The following is a 17,337-nucleotide window of genomic DNA, read 5'->3' as shown; positions in this document are numbered from 1 at the left end:
TGCTTTTTCTGTTCTGTCAGGAGTCTCTTCCCGGTGCTCTGGCTACTTGGTTTTTGGGGGGTCCTTCACCCGAAACCTCTCCCAGGAAACTGAATCTCTCTGGCCATGGACAATCACATAGCTTGACTCCTGGGCTCTGTGCTGGCCTTTGTGTATTCAAGTGATCACTAATGTCATCTCTCAGACCACATGGTCGGAGGCTCTTTCTTGAGTAGCCCCGGAACTGGCTGCTTTGCGGATTTCAGATTTGCCTATTGAATATATTGCCTCAATTTGGCAGTGATGTGCAATTTATATTCCCACTGCTATGGTTTATTTACACATCCTCCCCCTACCTACCGAAGGCAAAAGCCATCACAGTCAGGTTTTAAATAAGAATGTTTTTCTTCTGTCACATTTATTCTTATTTTGTCATCATTTCACCAAATGTGGGTTTTCCTCAAATCCTTTGTGGAATGAGGCAAGATGTCAACAAAAGAATATTTTCTAGACTTCACTTACAAAGATGGGAGAATGGACCAATATGTCCTAGAGTTTCAACACTAACCATTGAGGAGGAGATTTCTTTCCACTCTCCTTCAGTTTTTTTGTTGGTTAGAAAGTTTTCTGTAGTTTCATTAAAGCTACAGAAAAAAAAAATTCCTTCTTTAGCAGATCAATGCCTTTTCAATATGAAGCTTTTCTGAAATCCTTCAGGGGAGATTGATAATCTGTTTATTTTTTTTAACAGAAAATTTACTTTTAAGTGTAAGGAGTAACAAATGGTGAGGAATTGGCTGTGTATATTTTGTTTTCACCACCCTTAATAACAAAGAATACAATTCATTGGAAAAAAGAAAGTTGCGTTAATCAAAGCAGCTGCTAACCTCATGGATAGTTGATTCTCCTTTGGTGCCTCATTTATTGCACTATATTTTGCCCCACTTCTATTATTCGTTTTACTACTTGTCATTTATTTCCCTGTGTGAGTTCTTTCAGTTTTTCAGTTGTGATAAAGGGTGATGCTCTGGCTGGGAAACAGCAGGTGCATCATTCTTTGAACCTTGAGAGCACGGAACAAGAATTTATTCTTATTTGCTGTCATAATGCCCAAAGCCTGGCACATAAATGGCTTTCAACAATTTATTCATGGAATTAATGATTGAGCCACTCCCTATTTGGCTGATGTGTGCATGCACGCACACACACATATTCATTCACACGTGCTTCTCAAACTCCAGCATGTGCAGGGTGGAGAGCCCACAGTTTTATCATTGTGTGTATTGATCTGCACACAGAGCCGTCTGGAAGAAGGTAGGTTAGAAGTGAGTGGGGGGCAGAGTGAGCAGTCTCTCTAAAGAGCTCTGCTGAGGTTTGTACCCTGCCTTCTCTGCAGTCTGAGATGGGTAGGCTCTCTATTCGGCTGTTACCAAAACATGGGCATTTGTGCCATCTCTGAGATATGTGTCATAGGTTGTCAATCCTATGACTTTCCATGTCATAGAAAACTAACAAGAAGTGTGTTTTTGAAAATAAACTAGTGTGATTTTTTTTTACTCCCAAATAAACTCATGAATGCTTTTCATATTATTCCAGAGACTTGCAACATTTCCCTTCATCGTTTCTAGTCAAGGGTTTCCAAGGGGCTGCTGACTTTTTCTTCCTTTTTTTTTTCTTTCTTTCTTTCTTTTTTTTTTTTTTTGTGATAGGCTGGAGTTTAGATGTTTCAGGTTCTTCACAGGACTGTCTTCTTGGGAGGTCAGGCACAGCAAGGGGCCTTTCACTCATTTGAAGGATGGGTTGATGGGGCTGGTCACTGGCAGGTCAGCTCTGAAGCCCAATTCGCACTCAACTAATCACTGGTGGCTGATGTGAAGGATCGGAAAGCAATGCAGCTGGCCCATTCTGATGTGAGGATGGCTCTTAGAACCAGGGAACTCTGAACTCAGGATGATCCAGTGATCCTGAGCACTTTGGTAATAAGTTTCAAATTGGCCCATCACTGACATGTGGGTGAGTTTGAAAGTTTAAAGTCAGACAAAAGAAGAAGAGAGGAGGGCTGTCAACATTGAGATTTTAAATGGTGGGCTGTCCACAATGCATCCAATTAAAAAAAAATTTTTTTTTGAAACCCAGGCGGTTTGTTCTTTCCAAAGCAGTTTGCCATTATCTGAACCAGTAACTACTTTAGCTACCAGGGCTTGCCAAACACATTGATTTAAAATGATTTCTTTCATGTTAACAGCATACATATGGAAGGAGTAACTTTAGAGGGCATTTTTATAATTTGAGATGATCCTACTTAAGGAGGAATCTTGCAATTACTTCTTTTGCCCCCGGGGGGGGGGGGAAGCTTTCCCCTCCTTGTCTGGTTCTGAAAATAAATTGTTTTGCTTTAAATAAGGAAAATGAGGGTTAATAGGAAAGATATAAAGGAAGATAAAAAATGTTCCTGGAAAGAGCACATAACATTATTAAAGGATGAGGAAAAGAAATTGAAAATAGACTAAAAGAGTCACTCATCTTCCATCAAGGCAGATGACAAATTAGCAGTCTTTAGTCATAAAACTCAGAAAGAGTTAAGGTGGATGCTCGTATGTTTACCAAATCCTAGAGGATTAGATAAGAGGTTCAAAAAGAATGTACTGTTTTTCATATTTGCACATAGTTGAGGGTCCAAGAACCCCAAAAATGACCCGGGCAGCAAATACGATTTAAACAGGAGATCAAAGATGGCAAATACTTAGCATGTCTATCACTATTTCTTTTCTGTGCCCATAACAGACATTACTAATTGATTAGGTTGCTGTTTTCAACTAAACTAGATGGATGCACAGTGTGACAGAAAATCACTTACTTCCAGATGACCCTTGCAATGAGAGCCTTTTGTTACCTATGGTTCAGCCCTACTTCTCAAAGTGTGATCTCCAAACCACCAACCAGCACAGGCATCACGGAGCTGCTTATTCTGAAAGCAGAATCTCAGCCCTCTTCCAGACCTACTGAATCAGAATCTGCGTTTTAGCCAAATCTCCAGTAATTCCTATGCACATTAAGGTTTAGGAAGCCCTGGAAGAGCAGTAAGTGCAGGATAGTATTCAATAGGGTGGAAGCTCTCAAACTTCAGCCTGCATCAGAATCCCTGACTTAAGCACTTGTTCAACCTAGATTTCTGGGCCCCACCTCCAGAGCTTCTGGTTGAGTTGGTCGGGGTGGGGTTTTCAAACAAGTGTTCAGGTGCTGCTGCTGCTGCTACTGGTCTGGGAACCATACTTTGAGAACCACTGCCATGGAACTGCTTTGGAGTAGCTCTGTGAACTTTAAAGTCGAAGACTGCAAATATCTCTCCATGACTCTTGGTATATCTGTATGAACCAGAGTTCTGGGTAAGGGAGTCCTAAGGCTTAATATAGTATAACATTCCTTATGACACTATGTACTTGACTCTAAAGGGCTCTCCTCCTGGAGGATCCCTACTAACATCATTCACTCATTTATGCAGTGACCATCTGAGTAGCTGTTCTGTCCACAGCATTATACTTGCTGCCGAGAAACTCAAATGAAAGTTAAAACTGCATTTCCTAATTTCATGAGGCTTACCTTCTAAGAAGAAAATAAACACAGAATGATAAATAACAAGGTAGCATCAGATGGCAAAGGGCTGAGTGCTAAGTAAGTGGCACAGACCATGTATGATTTAATTTCAGAGAGAAGGGGGGATTCCTGGGTGGCTCAGCAGTTTAGTGCCTGTCTTCGGCCCAGGGCATGATCCTTGAGTCCCAGGATCGAGCCCCACATTGGGCTCCCTGCATGGAGCCTGCTTCTCCCTCTGCCTATATCTCTCTCTGTGTGTGTCTCTCATGAATAAATAAATCTTTTAAAAATAATAATAATTTCAGAGAGAGGGAGACTACCTGGAATTATATATATAAGACTATATGTTTCAGCCTAGCTAGTGTAGAAAGTCTATCAGAGAGCCTGTGGAAGATAAGGTGGGGGAGGAGGCAGGCCAGGGTAAGAAGGCACCTTCTCTTTTCTTAATGCTGCTTTCAGGGGTTGTTTTAAAACTTTCAGTTTTCCTTTGGTCTGGATCATGATAAATCAGTGCTATATCAGCGTTGTAAATCATGCTCCAGGGTGGACATACAGGGAAAGCCTGTTATCTTAGAGACACAGAAAAAAGACAAGCAGCTTATAAGCAGAGATGAAGGAGGGGGGGGGAGTAGCAGTAATTTGATAACAAGGATAATAATGCCCGACTTCTGTGACCCCTTACACTGACAGGTACTCATGCTTAACAACTGTCAAGCGCTATCTCATTTAACCCAGACAAGGGCGCACATACCCCTGTGGTCAGGCCTCCTCCCGACTCCAAGGGCACACGGCGGCTCTGTGAGGGTGCAGGTACGATTCTAGAACTCGCCCAGCTTAGATCCAGGCCGTTGTCCAGCGCGGGGGCTCCTCGTCCACGCACCGCGAGGGTCTGGGCCTGCCTGGACCATGCTTTGCACTTCTCATGCACTGCGCGTCGGCGAGGAACCCCAGGAGCAGCAGAGAGGAGAGGGATCCTCGCGCGCCTCAAAGTCGAGGAACCTGCGAGGCCAGTGCGTCCGAGGGCGGACGGGGGGGGGGCCTCTCCCGGCTCCCCCCACCCCCCGCTGCTAACGGCAGGGTCCGTGCTGGGTGGCCGGGGTGGGGGAAGGGGGGCCCGGGGGGGGGGGGGGAGGCCTCCCCGGGTGCATGCGTTTGCCTACAAACCCTTCACATAGTTCAGTGAAAAGTGCAGCCTTTGAAAGCTGGAGAGGAAGCTCCTGGGAGGCCCCCACCCCGGCCCGCCTGGACGTGCGGGCAGAAAGGCGGGGAAATGGCTGGCGGGTCCTTAGCGCCGAGCCGAGGAAGAGCCCTGCCCAGTCCAGATGGGGGGCCGCGGGGCGGCGGGCGCGATTCCGGAAGATTCAACCGTTAAGGTGACCCGAGCAATTTGAAAAAAGGAAACAAACTCCCTCCCCACCACCTCCGCCCCCCCGCCCCCCAGCCTGGCCCGCGGGGCCCCGAGGCGGGCCTTTGCATTCGAAAGGGCATTTTTCAAAAGCGGGTTTCGGCGGCGCGGGCGGCCCGGGCGGGGACCGGGAGCGCGCGGCGGCCGCTGCACCGCGGAGCCGCCGCGGCCGGCTGGGGACCCCGGGACCGAGCGCCGCGGCCGCGGGCCTCGAGGCCACGCCCCCTTTGCAGGAGAACGGCGGGCGCTGATTGGCCGGCCGCGGACCAATGGGCGCGCCGGGGCGGCCCGGGCTGTCAGCGCGCGCCGCAGCCGCAGCCGCCGCCGCCGCCGCCGCCGCCGCAGCCGCAGCCGCGCCGGCCGCCGCGTCCTCCCCTGCCCGGAGCCCCGCAGCCCGCGCAGCCTGCCCGGGAAGCGCGGCCGCCGCTCGCGAGCCAGCCCTGCCCAGCCCGCCCGCCGCGCGTCCGGTGCCCGCGCCCCACGCCACGGCCTCGCTGCGCGGGAGCTCACGGAGCATGTGCAGACCTGCCGGCGCGGAGGCGCTGTCGGTCCGCAGGACCTGGAAGCGGCGCTGACTGTCACGCTCGAGGGACCTCGCGGGGGCTGTCGCCGCGCCTGTGCTCGCGGGGGGCACTGCGGTGCTCGCCATCGGGGCAGCAGCTCCTGTCGGTGCAGGCGTCCTCGCCTCCCTCCTGCTCCGCCCGCTCCTTCCCCCCACCTCCCGCCCGCCGCCCGCTGCTTCCCTCGCCGGCGCACAGCCGCAGCCGCAGCCGCCGGAGCCGGAGCCGGAGCCGGAGCCGGGCCGCGGTCCCCGCCGTTCCTCCTGCAGAGGGGCCTCCTCACTCCGGAGATGCAGTGACAAGTGACTATGGGCGTCCACGCCTCGGGTTCCCAGGAGGAGACGCCGAGGAGGGAGCAGCCCCTGAACGCCCAGGTCCCTTGAGCAGGCCGCCCGGGGGGGCGTGAAGGCGCCTGCAGCATCCGTCCAGGTGGGCGCCGCGACCCGGCCTCGCTCCACCCCGCACCCCGGGCTGCCGCGGGCTCCCCGACCCCGGGAGTTTTTTTTTTTTTCCTCCTCCTTCTTCTTCTTCTTCTCCCCCCCCCCCCCCTGCTGGTGGTGGGCGCCTGCGGGCCGAGGCCCGGCGCCTGCCCTGCTCCCCGCGCTGCCGTTAGCGGTTGCCGCCGCCGCCTCTGCCAGGGACGTGCTGGGAAAGCCGAGGCCCCGGGAGAAGATGCCGGCCATCCTGGTCGCCTCCAAAATGAAGTCGGGGCTGCCCAAACCCGTGCACAGCGCCGCGCCCATCCTGCACGTGCCCCCGGCCCGGGCCGGCCCCCAGCCCTGCTACCTCAAGTTAGGAAGCAAGGTGGAGGTGAGCAAGAGCACCTACCCCAGCCAGATCCCCCTGAAGTCCCAGGCGCTGCAGGAGCCGGCGGGGGAGGGGCTCCCGCTGCGGAAGAGCGGCTCCGTGGAAAACGGGTTCGATACCCAGGTGAGCGGCCGCGAGCGGCGGGGCACTGTCGGGAGGGCGGGTGGCTGGTTGCTGGGGGGCAGGTGGCACGGCTGGAGGGGGAAGGGGCTGCGCGGGGGGCGGGAAGGGCCGGCCCGCGCAGGCTGGCAGGTCTGAGCTGCGCGAGGAGAGGGGCCGGCCCGGGTGGGTGTGGCCGGCGCCCGAGGCCTTAGGGAGCCGCCGATACCCGGGGCACGGGGGGCGCGGCGGGCGCGGCCACCAAGGCGCGAAGACCGTGCAGAGCCCTGGAAATGTCAGGTCCTGCCTGCTGAGAGCTCGGCCCCGGGAAGGCAGCGTCTGCAGCGACGGCCGGCTGTTTGTCGGGTGTGCAGAGATCTGTCTCTGCCAAGGAAGGGCCTGAGGCCTCCCTGGGCGCGATGCCCCCGGGCCTGGCCGCAGGACCTCGGGAAAGGGGGTCTGGGAGTTGCAATCCACCGGCTCCCGTCGGCTTGACGACGGCCTGCCCCTGCCGGTCCCTTGGCCCCAAGGACGCCAGGCACTGTGCTAGGACCGCCGTAGGACCGCCATAGGACCGCCCGGTGCACCAGCTGAGACCCCTAGCGCCCTGGCTGCCTGTTGCGGCGGGGGTGGCGGTGGCGGTGGCGGTGGCGGTGGGGTGGCTGCTTCCAAACGAAGCCCCTCCTTCCCTGGTAGTAGATCCCGGCGCTACTAGCCCGGGTGACTGGGTCTGGGGATGGGGGGTGCCTTGGGCTTGAAGAGAATTGGGGACTTTTACCTTTCCAGACAGTCCGCATCACCCAGTTGGGCTGGGTGACAGGCCCCGGCCCTGCAGTCTCTTTTAAGGAAATCAGCAAGGGCCAATCGGGTTCTCTTGGCTTCCTGCCCTCCCTGCTCCTCCCCCCCACCCCCATCTGCTAGGAGGGAGCCGGGGCATGCTGGTTTTTGTTTTTTTTTTTTTTTTTTTTTTTTTCTTGGCAGTGGGTCAGCAGGGACTTTTGGGGACAGGCTGACCTGACGGATGTGACTGTCCCAGTCAGGAGAGGCGGGAAGCCAGAGGGGGAGGTGGTTTGGGGCTGGTGTCAGGGAAGTGGCAACAGACCAGCTGACCTTTTTGGCACTTTCTTCTCTGCTGACACTGTCTCCACCTTCTCCTGGAGCTTTCTCTGATCAGAGGCTAGAACTCAACACATTGCTAGCCTTTCCGATGGAGGAACTGGAGCTGGGAGCTAATCGTAAGCAGACTTGGAACTCTGGGCTGGAGAAGGCCCTCCAAGCAGATTAAGCTCCCACACCAGGCTGATAAGCATGCCCCTTGCTGCTGCACTTGCTAAACATTTTTGGAAGCTGACAGATTTGAGTGATGGCGTGTGGGAGGAAGGCAAGATTTCCCCCTGTGTTGGGGGGGGGGGGATGGCTGTCTCTGCTAGGGTTTTGTGTTCTGTTCTCGTTTTTTCTGTCTTTAGCCACGGGATTTGTCCAGTGGGCTCCAAAATGGGAATGGGCTCAAAGGTACATTCTGGTGAGGTTTTCCTATCCATCCTTGGAGCTGGGGTTTATGAGGTATGGTGGGTGGTATGTCGGAGGCCAGAGCAGTGACTCTGGGCTGTGACACACACCTTCCAGCTTGATGAGGAGGACCTGAGGAATGAGAGGGAAAGTAGACACTGAGATTGTTTCTGGCCTTTGTCCATTTGACCCTATATTTAACACACATTGTTGAGGACTTGCCGTGAGCAGGTTCTGGAAAGGTGATTCATCACCCTCTTTTCTAAAAAAAAAAATGTTTTCCAGCTGGCAGGGCCCTAGTCCCTCAAAGCTTTGCTTCCCTTTCTTACTCTTGGCCCACATCCCCAGGATGCCCCCATTGTACCTGACTTACCCTCAGTGGGGCCTTGTGTGCTGATCAGAGGATGGTTTGGATGGACTGCTAAGGACATTGGCTACTTCCTGATGGGCTCTCCTATGTTTTACCAGCCTGCTCTTTCCTTATCCGTGTTGGGGCATCCTGAGGGTTCTTCTCTGCGGCAGGTGGCAGATTCTTGTTCTCACTGGCCCACCTTGGCATCAAAGTGACCTTGGCAAAGGCAGTTTTCCCTTCTTTGGACAGGGCTTCCCTTCATTCTACCTAACATGGTGCCCATTCACCATCCAGGAAAGCCTCTCTATGATGGCTTGAGAACTGTCTGGCTTGATGTCTGTAGTCCCTAATCCAAAACCTAGTGTTTATCACTAGAAGATAGTCCGGTGGGCAGCCCTGGTGGCCCAGCAGTTTAGCACTGCCTTCAGCCCGGGGTGTGATCCTGGAAACCCGGGATCGAGTCCTGCATCGGGCTCCCTGCATGGAGCCTGCTTCTCCCTCTGCCTGTGTCTCTGCCTCCCTCTCTCTCTCTGTCATGAATGAATAAATAAAATCTTAAAAAAAAAAAAAAGATAGTCTGGAAAGGATGAGTTACATGGCAGATGATATCTTGGGGCCTCTGACTCCCCCTTTTATTCAAGGAGTTTTTGGCGGAAGGCTGGGCTGTGCAGTGGTCACTAGCAGAGGTTTTGAAGTCTCTGCCAAGTACCAGGTGGATGACCTAGTCAATTAACCTTTCTGGGCCTCAGTGTTTCCCTCTGTAAAAATGGGCATAAACAACCACAGAAATTGTAAGGATTAAGAAGAATAATATGTGAAGTGTTTAACCCAGTATCTGGCAAATAAGGAACACTTAATATAATCAGCTATTTATATTGCTGAACCAAGAGATAAGGCATGTCGAACCTGGATCTACTAGCCTCTAAGTGAGAAAAGGCATAGATTATCTCTCTAGCCCTTGAAAAGGTATTAATCGGTTTATAAGAATTTATAGAGCATCAGGGGAACCCTAGGTGGCTCAGCGGTTTGGCGCCTGCCTTTGGCCCAGCGCGTGATCCTGGAGTCCCGGGATCGAGTCCCACATCAGGCTCCTGGCATGGAGCCTGCTTCTCCCTCTGCCTGTGTCTCTGCCTCTCTCTCTGTCTCTCTCTCTGTCGATCATGAATAAATAAATAAAATCTTAAAGAAAAAAAAGAATTTATAGAGCATCAATCAGTACCAGGCATGGCCAGAAGATGAAGGGCACAGCCACTTGTTTAGTGCCTGGCTCTTTACATTTGACATTATTTCGTCCTCACAGTACCACTTAAAAGCAGACATGACAACAATTTCTATAGCAATAATTTTCTATAATAATATAATAATGGCAATCAAATAATATAATAATGGCAAGTTAAATAATATAATAATGACAAATGAATAATATAATGATGGCAGATCAAATATACAATCACTTCCTACATGCCAGGAATTGTTCTAAAGACTATTATGTAAAAAACCTCATTTGATTCATCTGACAAACCATATGACATACGTGTTATTATTCCCACTTTGCACATGAGGAAACTGAGGCAAAGACTGGGTTGGTAAGCTTGTGAGTAGCTGAAGTAGACTTAGAACTTGGACAGTTTGGCTCTGGATTCCATGCCCTCAACTGCTGGGCTCTACAGAGATAACCACAGAGGCTTCTGGCTTACTTGCCCTGGTAAGACCCCTGCTCTAACCATTGAGCTGGAAGAGTGAAGTGAAGCTCACCAAGGTAGAGTAACTTGCTCCAGGTCATCCTGCTTCAGTGTGATGGAACTGAAGAGTCCAGCTCAGGTTGGTCTAGCTTCAAGGCTGGTGGTCTTCACAGCCTTCATAGCTGCCTCCCTCCATCATTTACCCTGGCAGGAGCATGGGGTAAATAAGACATGGCCTGGGCCCTTGGGGATTGTATAGTCTAGTTGGGAGGTTTCACTGATGTACCAAGGGCAACAGGACACAATACAGAGAGGGCTGAAAGGTATGCTTGGGGTCCAAAGGAAGGGAAGGGCCACCATGGCTGGAGAAAACCAGACAGCCTCCTGGAGGAGGCTGGGCTTCAGAGATGGGCAGGACTGGCTGGGTGGGGAGAAGAGGAGGTGAGAAGAGCATGAGAGGGAAGGATGAGGAGCAGGCCATGCTGTGGTACAAAGCAGAAGATGATGTCACCACAGGGAAGCTGCACTTTCACGCAACGGGTAATTGCTCTGTATCTAGCATCTTCCTTTTATTTTTTTTATTTTAATAAATTTATTTTTATTGGTGTTCAATTTGCCAACATATAGAATAACACCCAGTGCTCATCCCATCAAGTGCCCCCCTCAGTGCCCGTCACCCAGTCACCCCCACCCCCCGCCCACCTCCCCTTCCCACCACCCTTAGTTTGTTTCCCAGAGTTAGGAGTCTCTCATGTTCTGTCTCCCTTTCTGATATTTCCCACTCATTTTTTTCTCCTTTCCCCTTTATTTCCTTTCACTCCTTCAACTGCGAGATGCTTTTGTTCGGCTCCCTGCCTTTTAAAAGGAAGATGCTATTTTTTATATTTTATTTTTTTAATATAAATATAAATATAAATATAAAAAAATAGCATCTTCCTTTTAAAAGGCAGGGAGCCGAACAAAAGCATCTCGCAGTTGAAGGCTTGGCTCTGCCTGCTGGCTGGTGGATAAGAATTCTGGGCATGCAGACTCCTTAGAAGAAGGTGGGAAGTGGTGTCCATAAAGACCTGGTTCATAACAGACCCTTGGGAAAATGACAGTGATTATTGTTATTAGCTTGAGGTTGAGAATATTCAACATGGTAGTTACAGGGGAAGGGAGGTGGTTCTCACGGCTTCTTTTATTATGCAGCAGCTGTGTTCAGCCAGTCCAGCCCTGTCCCCCCAAGCCTGTTCTCCATGTCCATCAAGTGTGAAAAGACCTAAGGTAGCCAGCAAAAAAGCTTTAGGTCAAAAAAGCTTTAGCCCCACTGTCAACTCCCCGGGCCCCTCACCTTGAACCTCTCCCACAAACCTACAGCTGGGCTCTACCCTAATTGGGGGGGCTGGGTGGGGGTGGGGTTTGCTGTGCTCTGCAGCGGCACTTCCCTCCCGAATTCCCTTCCTCGTGCTGGGATACCTGGGCCTCCCCCCAAGAGTGAACATTTATAGCATCTGCTCTGTTAACGTGGTGTATAAATTATGACCATATGCAAAGAATTGTTTCAGAGGCATGCTCTGCGTTAGTTCAGAAACCCTGGCCAGTCGACCTTCAGATAAGGAATGCGCATGAGCTATTTGAGGAGAGGTTAGCTTATTTTTAAGAAGCAGCTGCAGGAAAAAAAAAATTATATATATAATACTTTGATATTTCCTGTTTTTAGGAGCCTGGTGTTCAACTCGCAACTCATTTCTTTAAAAAAGTAATTAGAAGTGATTGAAATCCTCTGTGGGTGTTTTAGATGTTTAAAAAGAAAGAGCAGGCGAGGCCCTGGGGAAGAGAGTGCAGCTCCAAGCTTACAACCTGTTGCAACTTTGCCCCATTGTGTTTTGATTAGAATCCTTGCTCCATCATCAGAGTTGATTATGGATTTGATTAGTGCATTTTTCTGCTATTGTGTTATTGCCTCTCTTCTCCTTCTCCGTTCTTAGAGGGGAATGTATAGCATGGTTATCCGCCAACATGCAAGAATGTTTATATTTCGCATATTATTGCTTATTCCACGGGTTAATTTTCTGAAGACACTTGAAAGGTGGGACGGGTGGCTTATTTAGGATATCATTACGGGTGTGTATATATGTATGTATATAAATCCATCTACTTCAGGGTGTGTGTGTATATACACGCATACACACGCACACACATATACAAATATATACACATGGAACAGCTTAAAGTAATGAGCACATGTAAGCGCACACACATCAAAGGCCAAGGCTGGCGGAATTACAGCCCAACTTCCAGCCTTCAGAATAGCTCGACGTGCTTCCCACTTCTCACACTCGCTTCCTCTGTGACCAAGACCGAAGCACTAAATCTTGGTGCCCCGTGTTACCTACTTAGAAGACAGAAGAGATGTGGCCTTGTGAGAGGGGTTTTATTTATTTTTAAGATTTCATTTATTTATTTATTTGAGAGAGAGAGAGACAAACTGGGGTGGGGATGGAGAAGCAGACTCCCCACTGAGCACAAGGTCCAGAATCTTGGGATCCCGACCAAAATGCTGAGAAGGCAGATGCCTAACCCACTGAGCCACCCAGGCACCCTGAGGGAGGTGTTTTAATTAAGACTCAGTGAATCCCCTGCAGCTAGTCTAAAAAAGCCGAACCACCCAGGGAGATTTTGGCTTGAGGTCAGAGAGATTCTTCTTCCTTAGAATCTGCTTAAACAGCGGGGAAGGGAGCATCATCTATGGAGCATCTGCTATGTGCCAGGTAGTCTCTGCTGCTATATATATATATATATATATATATATATATATATATATATATATATATTTGTTTATGTATAATTTGAGACACAAGAAGTGGGTAAAATGTAAAGCAGTCTATGCATTTTATATGAGGAAGCTGAGAGCAAAAGGAGTTTGCACTTGGAGGCAGTTTTACACGGTAGGTAGGTCAGGCTTCACTGAGAGACCAGAGTTTGAATCCAAGCTTCAGGCAAGTCACTTAATATCTCCCAATATTGCATCTTCACTGGTAAAGTAGAAGTTGGTATACAGGTAGGTTACTGGGCACCGTGTCTGGCATGTCATAAGCAAGGAATATGTGGTATTGCCTATTTTTATTTCACAAGGTCAGAGCCAAGTTTGGAAACCAGATCTGCCTCATAACAAGCTCACGTTCTTTCCACCCTGCCCCTCTCCCAGTTGCCTCCCAGGTGCACGGTTGATTACATGGAACAGCAGATGAATAGCATCATGAAAGCAGAGAACATAGCAGGACTTTGGTTAGATTGAATGGGGAGCAAGGGTAAATTAAGAATAATGAGTCATATCCAGAGTTGTGAAATGAAACCCCCACATTTTGGTTCCACACGTGTCATCCCTATAGCACCAACCAAGCCAAGGGATCCATTGCAAACCAAACTTATGGGAAGCCTTCTTGGTAAGACCTCGTCTGAGCTAGCACTGTAGCCACTGGACAATATAATGGCCTTGCCATTATGACCAAGGGACAGTCCCATTGGTTGGGCTTCTGAATGGCTACTTATTGTTTCGAGGGCAGAAGGAAAGCCCTCTTCCATTAGGCTGGCATGATTATGGTGGGAGCCGGGCCTTGTGATCAGTTTGGTCATTGAGGTGCCCCAAGGCATGGCCAGCTGCCCAACGGTGTTTTACTAATTGCCTCAGAGCCAGTTTCAATGGCTGCTCTGTCTCTTGGTCGCATTGTTCAAGGAGATGGACAATGTGTTCCTAGAATGTCTTGGGCAGAATGGGTCATGTGATTTGAGGAATAAAACTGGGTCAGGCTTTTTGTGTTTCAGTCCACACTCACAATAGTGAGTGACACAGAAGTTTTCTCGGGAACCTCAAGTCACCCACACAGAACCTAAAGAATGACTCATGATTTAGTGTCTCTTTCCCAAGGAAAACAGACCCTCTCTTATGTTTTGCAAACACTGGCCCCATAGCCTCAGAATATTTTGTCTTTCCTTCCAAGTGAAACACTAGTACCTTCAGTGAATTTTAGGTTGTTCCAACCCCTTTCCCGTCGTGGTAGGAGTCAAGATAATTATGAGCCTGGCTCCCAGAGTTCTTTTAGGGCCTCTGAACAAAATCAGTTACTCACAGAGGTGTGACAAAGGAAAAATAATGATGCTGAGACTCTCTTACACTGACTTGGGCAAAGCCTCCATACCTGTATAATGCATGGCACCAGACACGTATCATGTCATTTAATCCTCACGACATCCCCTGAGGAAGAGAAATGGACGGGACAGCTCTGAGAGTCAGCAACTTCGGTTCTAGTTCTGTCTCTTTGGATGCTTTGCTGCATGATCTTCAACAAATCACATTGTCTTTCAAGCCTCAGTTACCTGACCTATAAAATGGAGAGGATAATTCTTGCTCTCTCGTTCTTGTGAAGCTCAACAGAAGCAATTATTAGGACGGAGACGCTGGTTGAGGCGCCTTACACCATAAATACCCTTTAAGGAAACCAAGGCTGAGAGAGGTTAGCTACTTTTCCAAGTAACACGGCTAGTAAGTGGTAGACCTAGACTTAGAGCCCATATCTGATTGACTCCGAAGTCACAATTCTTTTCTTTTCCCAAAGATTTTATTTTTAGGTAATCTGCACCCAACACGGGGCGTACACTTAAAATCCCGAGATCAAGAGTTGCACACTTTACTAATTGAGCCGGCTGGGTACCCCTTAACCCTGAAGTCAAAGTTTTTAAATAGCACGTGTAAAGGCACTTTGAAAAAAATATCTGAAAAGCCGTTGTTAATACCAAATCAAAGTAAATTGTAAATTGCTATAAAATTTCCTTTGGGTTGTTACATTATGATGTTTGACTCCTCCCTTCTGCCCCAAAGGTTTGGAGACGTTGAAAATGTTCTTTAGATATTAAATAAATATTAGTTGCTCAATAATAGCAGTTAAACTTCTCTGGGATTTGTAAAATTCCAAGTGCTCTGAGGCCGCAAGGTCCACTAAATGTCATCACTGTGTAGCTGGCAGGGCTGATCCTGGAGAGAGGAAGGGGAAAATGGGGAATTTGAGGGGAATTTGGGTGGCTCAGTCAGTTAGGTGACTGACTCTTGGTTTTGACTCAGGTCATGATCTCAGGGTTGTGAGATCCAGCCCCACATTGGGCTCTGCACTCAGCACTCAGTGAAGAGTCTGCTTTAGATTCTCTCTCTCCCCCTCCCTTTCCCTTTACCTCTCCCTCTGTGCATGTGCTATAAATAAATACATTGAAAAATTAAATCTGAGAAAAATGGGGGATTTGTTTTGAATCCTTTGTTGGCACAAGGAAACAATCAGATAAATTCAGATTATGGATCAATCTTTAAGACAATAGTCCTGGTATCTTCAAAACTGACAATGTCAAGAAAGACAAAACGTTTTAAAAGGTAGATGGAGAAAAGTAGACCGAAGAGCTATGATGACCAAATCCAGGGAGCGATCCTTGACTGGAACCTGGATAAGCAAAACTACAAATTCTGAATGAAAAGTTCCTTTTGGAGACGATTAGAGAGATTTGAATTCAGATGGTGTATTAGATAGTATCATTCTATTGATGTTTACAGTATTGGGGTTATGTAAGAAAATGTCCTTTTTCTTTGGGAGATACATGCGGAGATATTTAGAGATAAAGTGTATTGGTGTCAGCAACTAACTCAAAGAGTTCGAGGGGGAAAGGTTAATATGTCTGCAGAGAGGAGAAAGTAAATGTCACAAAACGTTAACAACTGGTAAATCAGGTGAAGATACGTGTGCAATTCTTTCAATGTTTCTGTTTGAAATTTTCCAAAATAAAATGTTGAGAAACAATACCAAGCCCTGGCTAAAGAGTATAGGTTAGCAGTTCCCCTTGACATCTAGAGTACACCCACGAGAACATAAATGAGATAGGAGTGTGTGTGTGTGTACTGACAATAAATAGCCTGGCCAATTTTATTTCCCTGGGTTTCGGATCTGGAGTCCTTATCTCCTTTCTGGTGTAGTGTGAGAATCTTGGCTTAATTCCTATTCTTTCATGAGAATCGTTGCTGACATTTTGGTGCAATCACAAGATCCGAGTTGATTTGAGCATCTCTTGTAAAAATCTAAGATGTTTCCAAAGTCGAAGATATAAAAGAAATTGCTTTTAATGAGGAAAAATTTAAACATATTAAAACCCCTGGTTGAGTCCTCGTCATCTAGGCAGTGAGAAGGTGAGGAGCATGAGTGGAAGCAAGCTCCTTTCTCTGCTTCAATGCTTTTTCCGTACCCACTGCTTCGGGCTCCATTGCCTGCCTAAATCCTCCCCATCCTACCCATTCAAGCTCAGGCCTAATGTGACCTCTTCCAATATGCCTTCTGCCATCACCAGGGTAGTGTCTCTACTAGATGCTCCCAGCCTGCCGTAGAGCCCCATGGCTTGGCCTGGGATTGCTTACTTAGCCAGACCATGGCTTCCATGTGGTCAGGGATGTTTCTTTTTTTATCTCTGCTGAGACAGGGTCAGCACATAGTAGGTTCCTGGTTGATATTTGCAGACGAAAAGAGGGATGGGAGGGGAAAGATGAAAGAAGGAATTGAAAAACAGGAGTAAGTAGATATGGAACACCAGCTGTGTTCATGAAGCCATGTGTTCTGCAGAACTCCCTCCTGGCATGTGAACTGTGCAGATCACGTGACAGTGGGTGGCCGAGTGTCGGAGACACAGGACGACCTGAACCTTGGCTAAGGCCAGCCTCAAAGCTCTGCGACCCGGGCTCTTAGGGAAGCACGCCTGGGCTGGCTGGATAGAAGGAGGAGGCCGAGTCCCTTATGCAAGGCTGTTTACAATATCCCAGTGGTCTGCTGCTCCAGTGGAAGATCTGTCAGGATGTGACAGTGACTGTACGATCGGCTGGAGGGGTTGAGGGGGAGAGAACACCAGGGGCTTTGGAGGGCTTTGGCCTACACATGCACGCACGCACGCACGCATACACACAGGAAAGGGGACCTGACATGAGTTCTGAAGGATTTTAGCTGGTGAAGAAAAGGGGAGGGCTCAGAGAGTCCCAGGATGGGACAGCCTGCCAGGAGTAATGAGGACAGCAATCGTTTACGTGCCATTTCCATATGTAATCTCATTCAATCCTCACACAAACCTTCTGACTCAGTATTGATCCTGTTTTACCAGCAAGGAGATGCATGAGGAGTCACTAGGGAGACCAGCCTGAGATGGGTCCTGGAACTTCCTCAGGCCGCACGACTGCTATGGACGGTGACAGGATTCAAACTTGGGTGTCTCTTAAGCTCAAAACCTCTTAACCACTGCCTTCTTCTGCCAGGAACCGGAGGAGGCCTGAGTCCCGTGCTGAGATGTAGC

General features: G+C 49.1%; 1 protein-coding gene across 4 annotated transcripts in view; it reads left to right on the top strand.

The window, feature by feature from the left end:
• NAV2 (neuron navigator 2) overlaps nt 1-17,337 on the top strand; it is a 724,598-nt gene that overhangs the window by 318,575 nt on the left and 388,686 nt on the right. For 3 of the 4 annotated variants that reach the window (XM_055317509.1, XM_055317508.1, XM_055317516.1), the window contains exon 1: nt 5,332-6,468. The exons of the other annotated variant lie outside the window; for it this stretch is intronic. In XM_055317509.1, coding sequence (XP_055173484.1) covers nt 6,211-6,468 — 258 coding nt within the window. In that variant the 5' untranslated portion in view covers nt 5,332-6,210. Of the gene's footprint in view, nt 1-5,331; nt 6,469-17,337 lie in introns of those variants that run through there. 4 annotated transcript variants of the gene reach the window in all.

Source organism: Nyctereutes procyonoides, unplaced genomic scaffold (assembly GCF_905146905.1).
Source record: "Nyctereutes procyonoides isolate TBG_1078 unplaced genomic scaffold, NYPRO_anot_genome, whole genome shotgun sequence".
Classification (NCBI taxonomy): domain Eukaryota; kingdom Metazoa; phylum Chordata; class Mammalia; order Carnivora; family Canidae; genus Nyctereutes; species Nyctereutes procyonoides.
The sequence above is the reverse complement of the archived record's forward strand: the minus strand, read 5'-3'. Positions and strand labels throughout refer to the sequence as shown.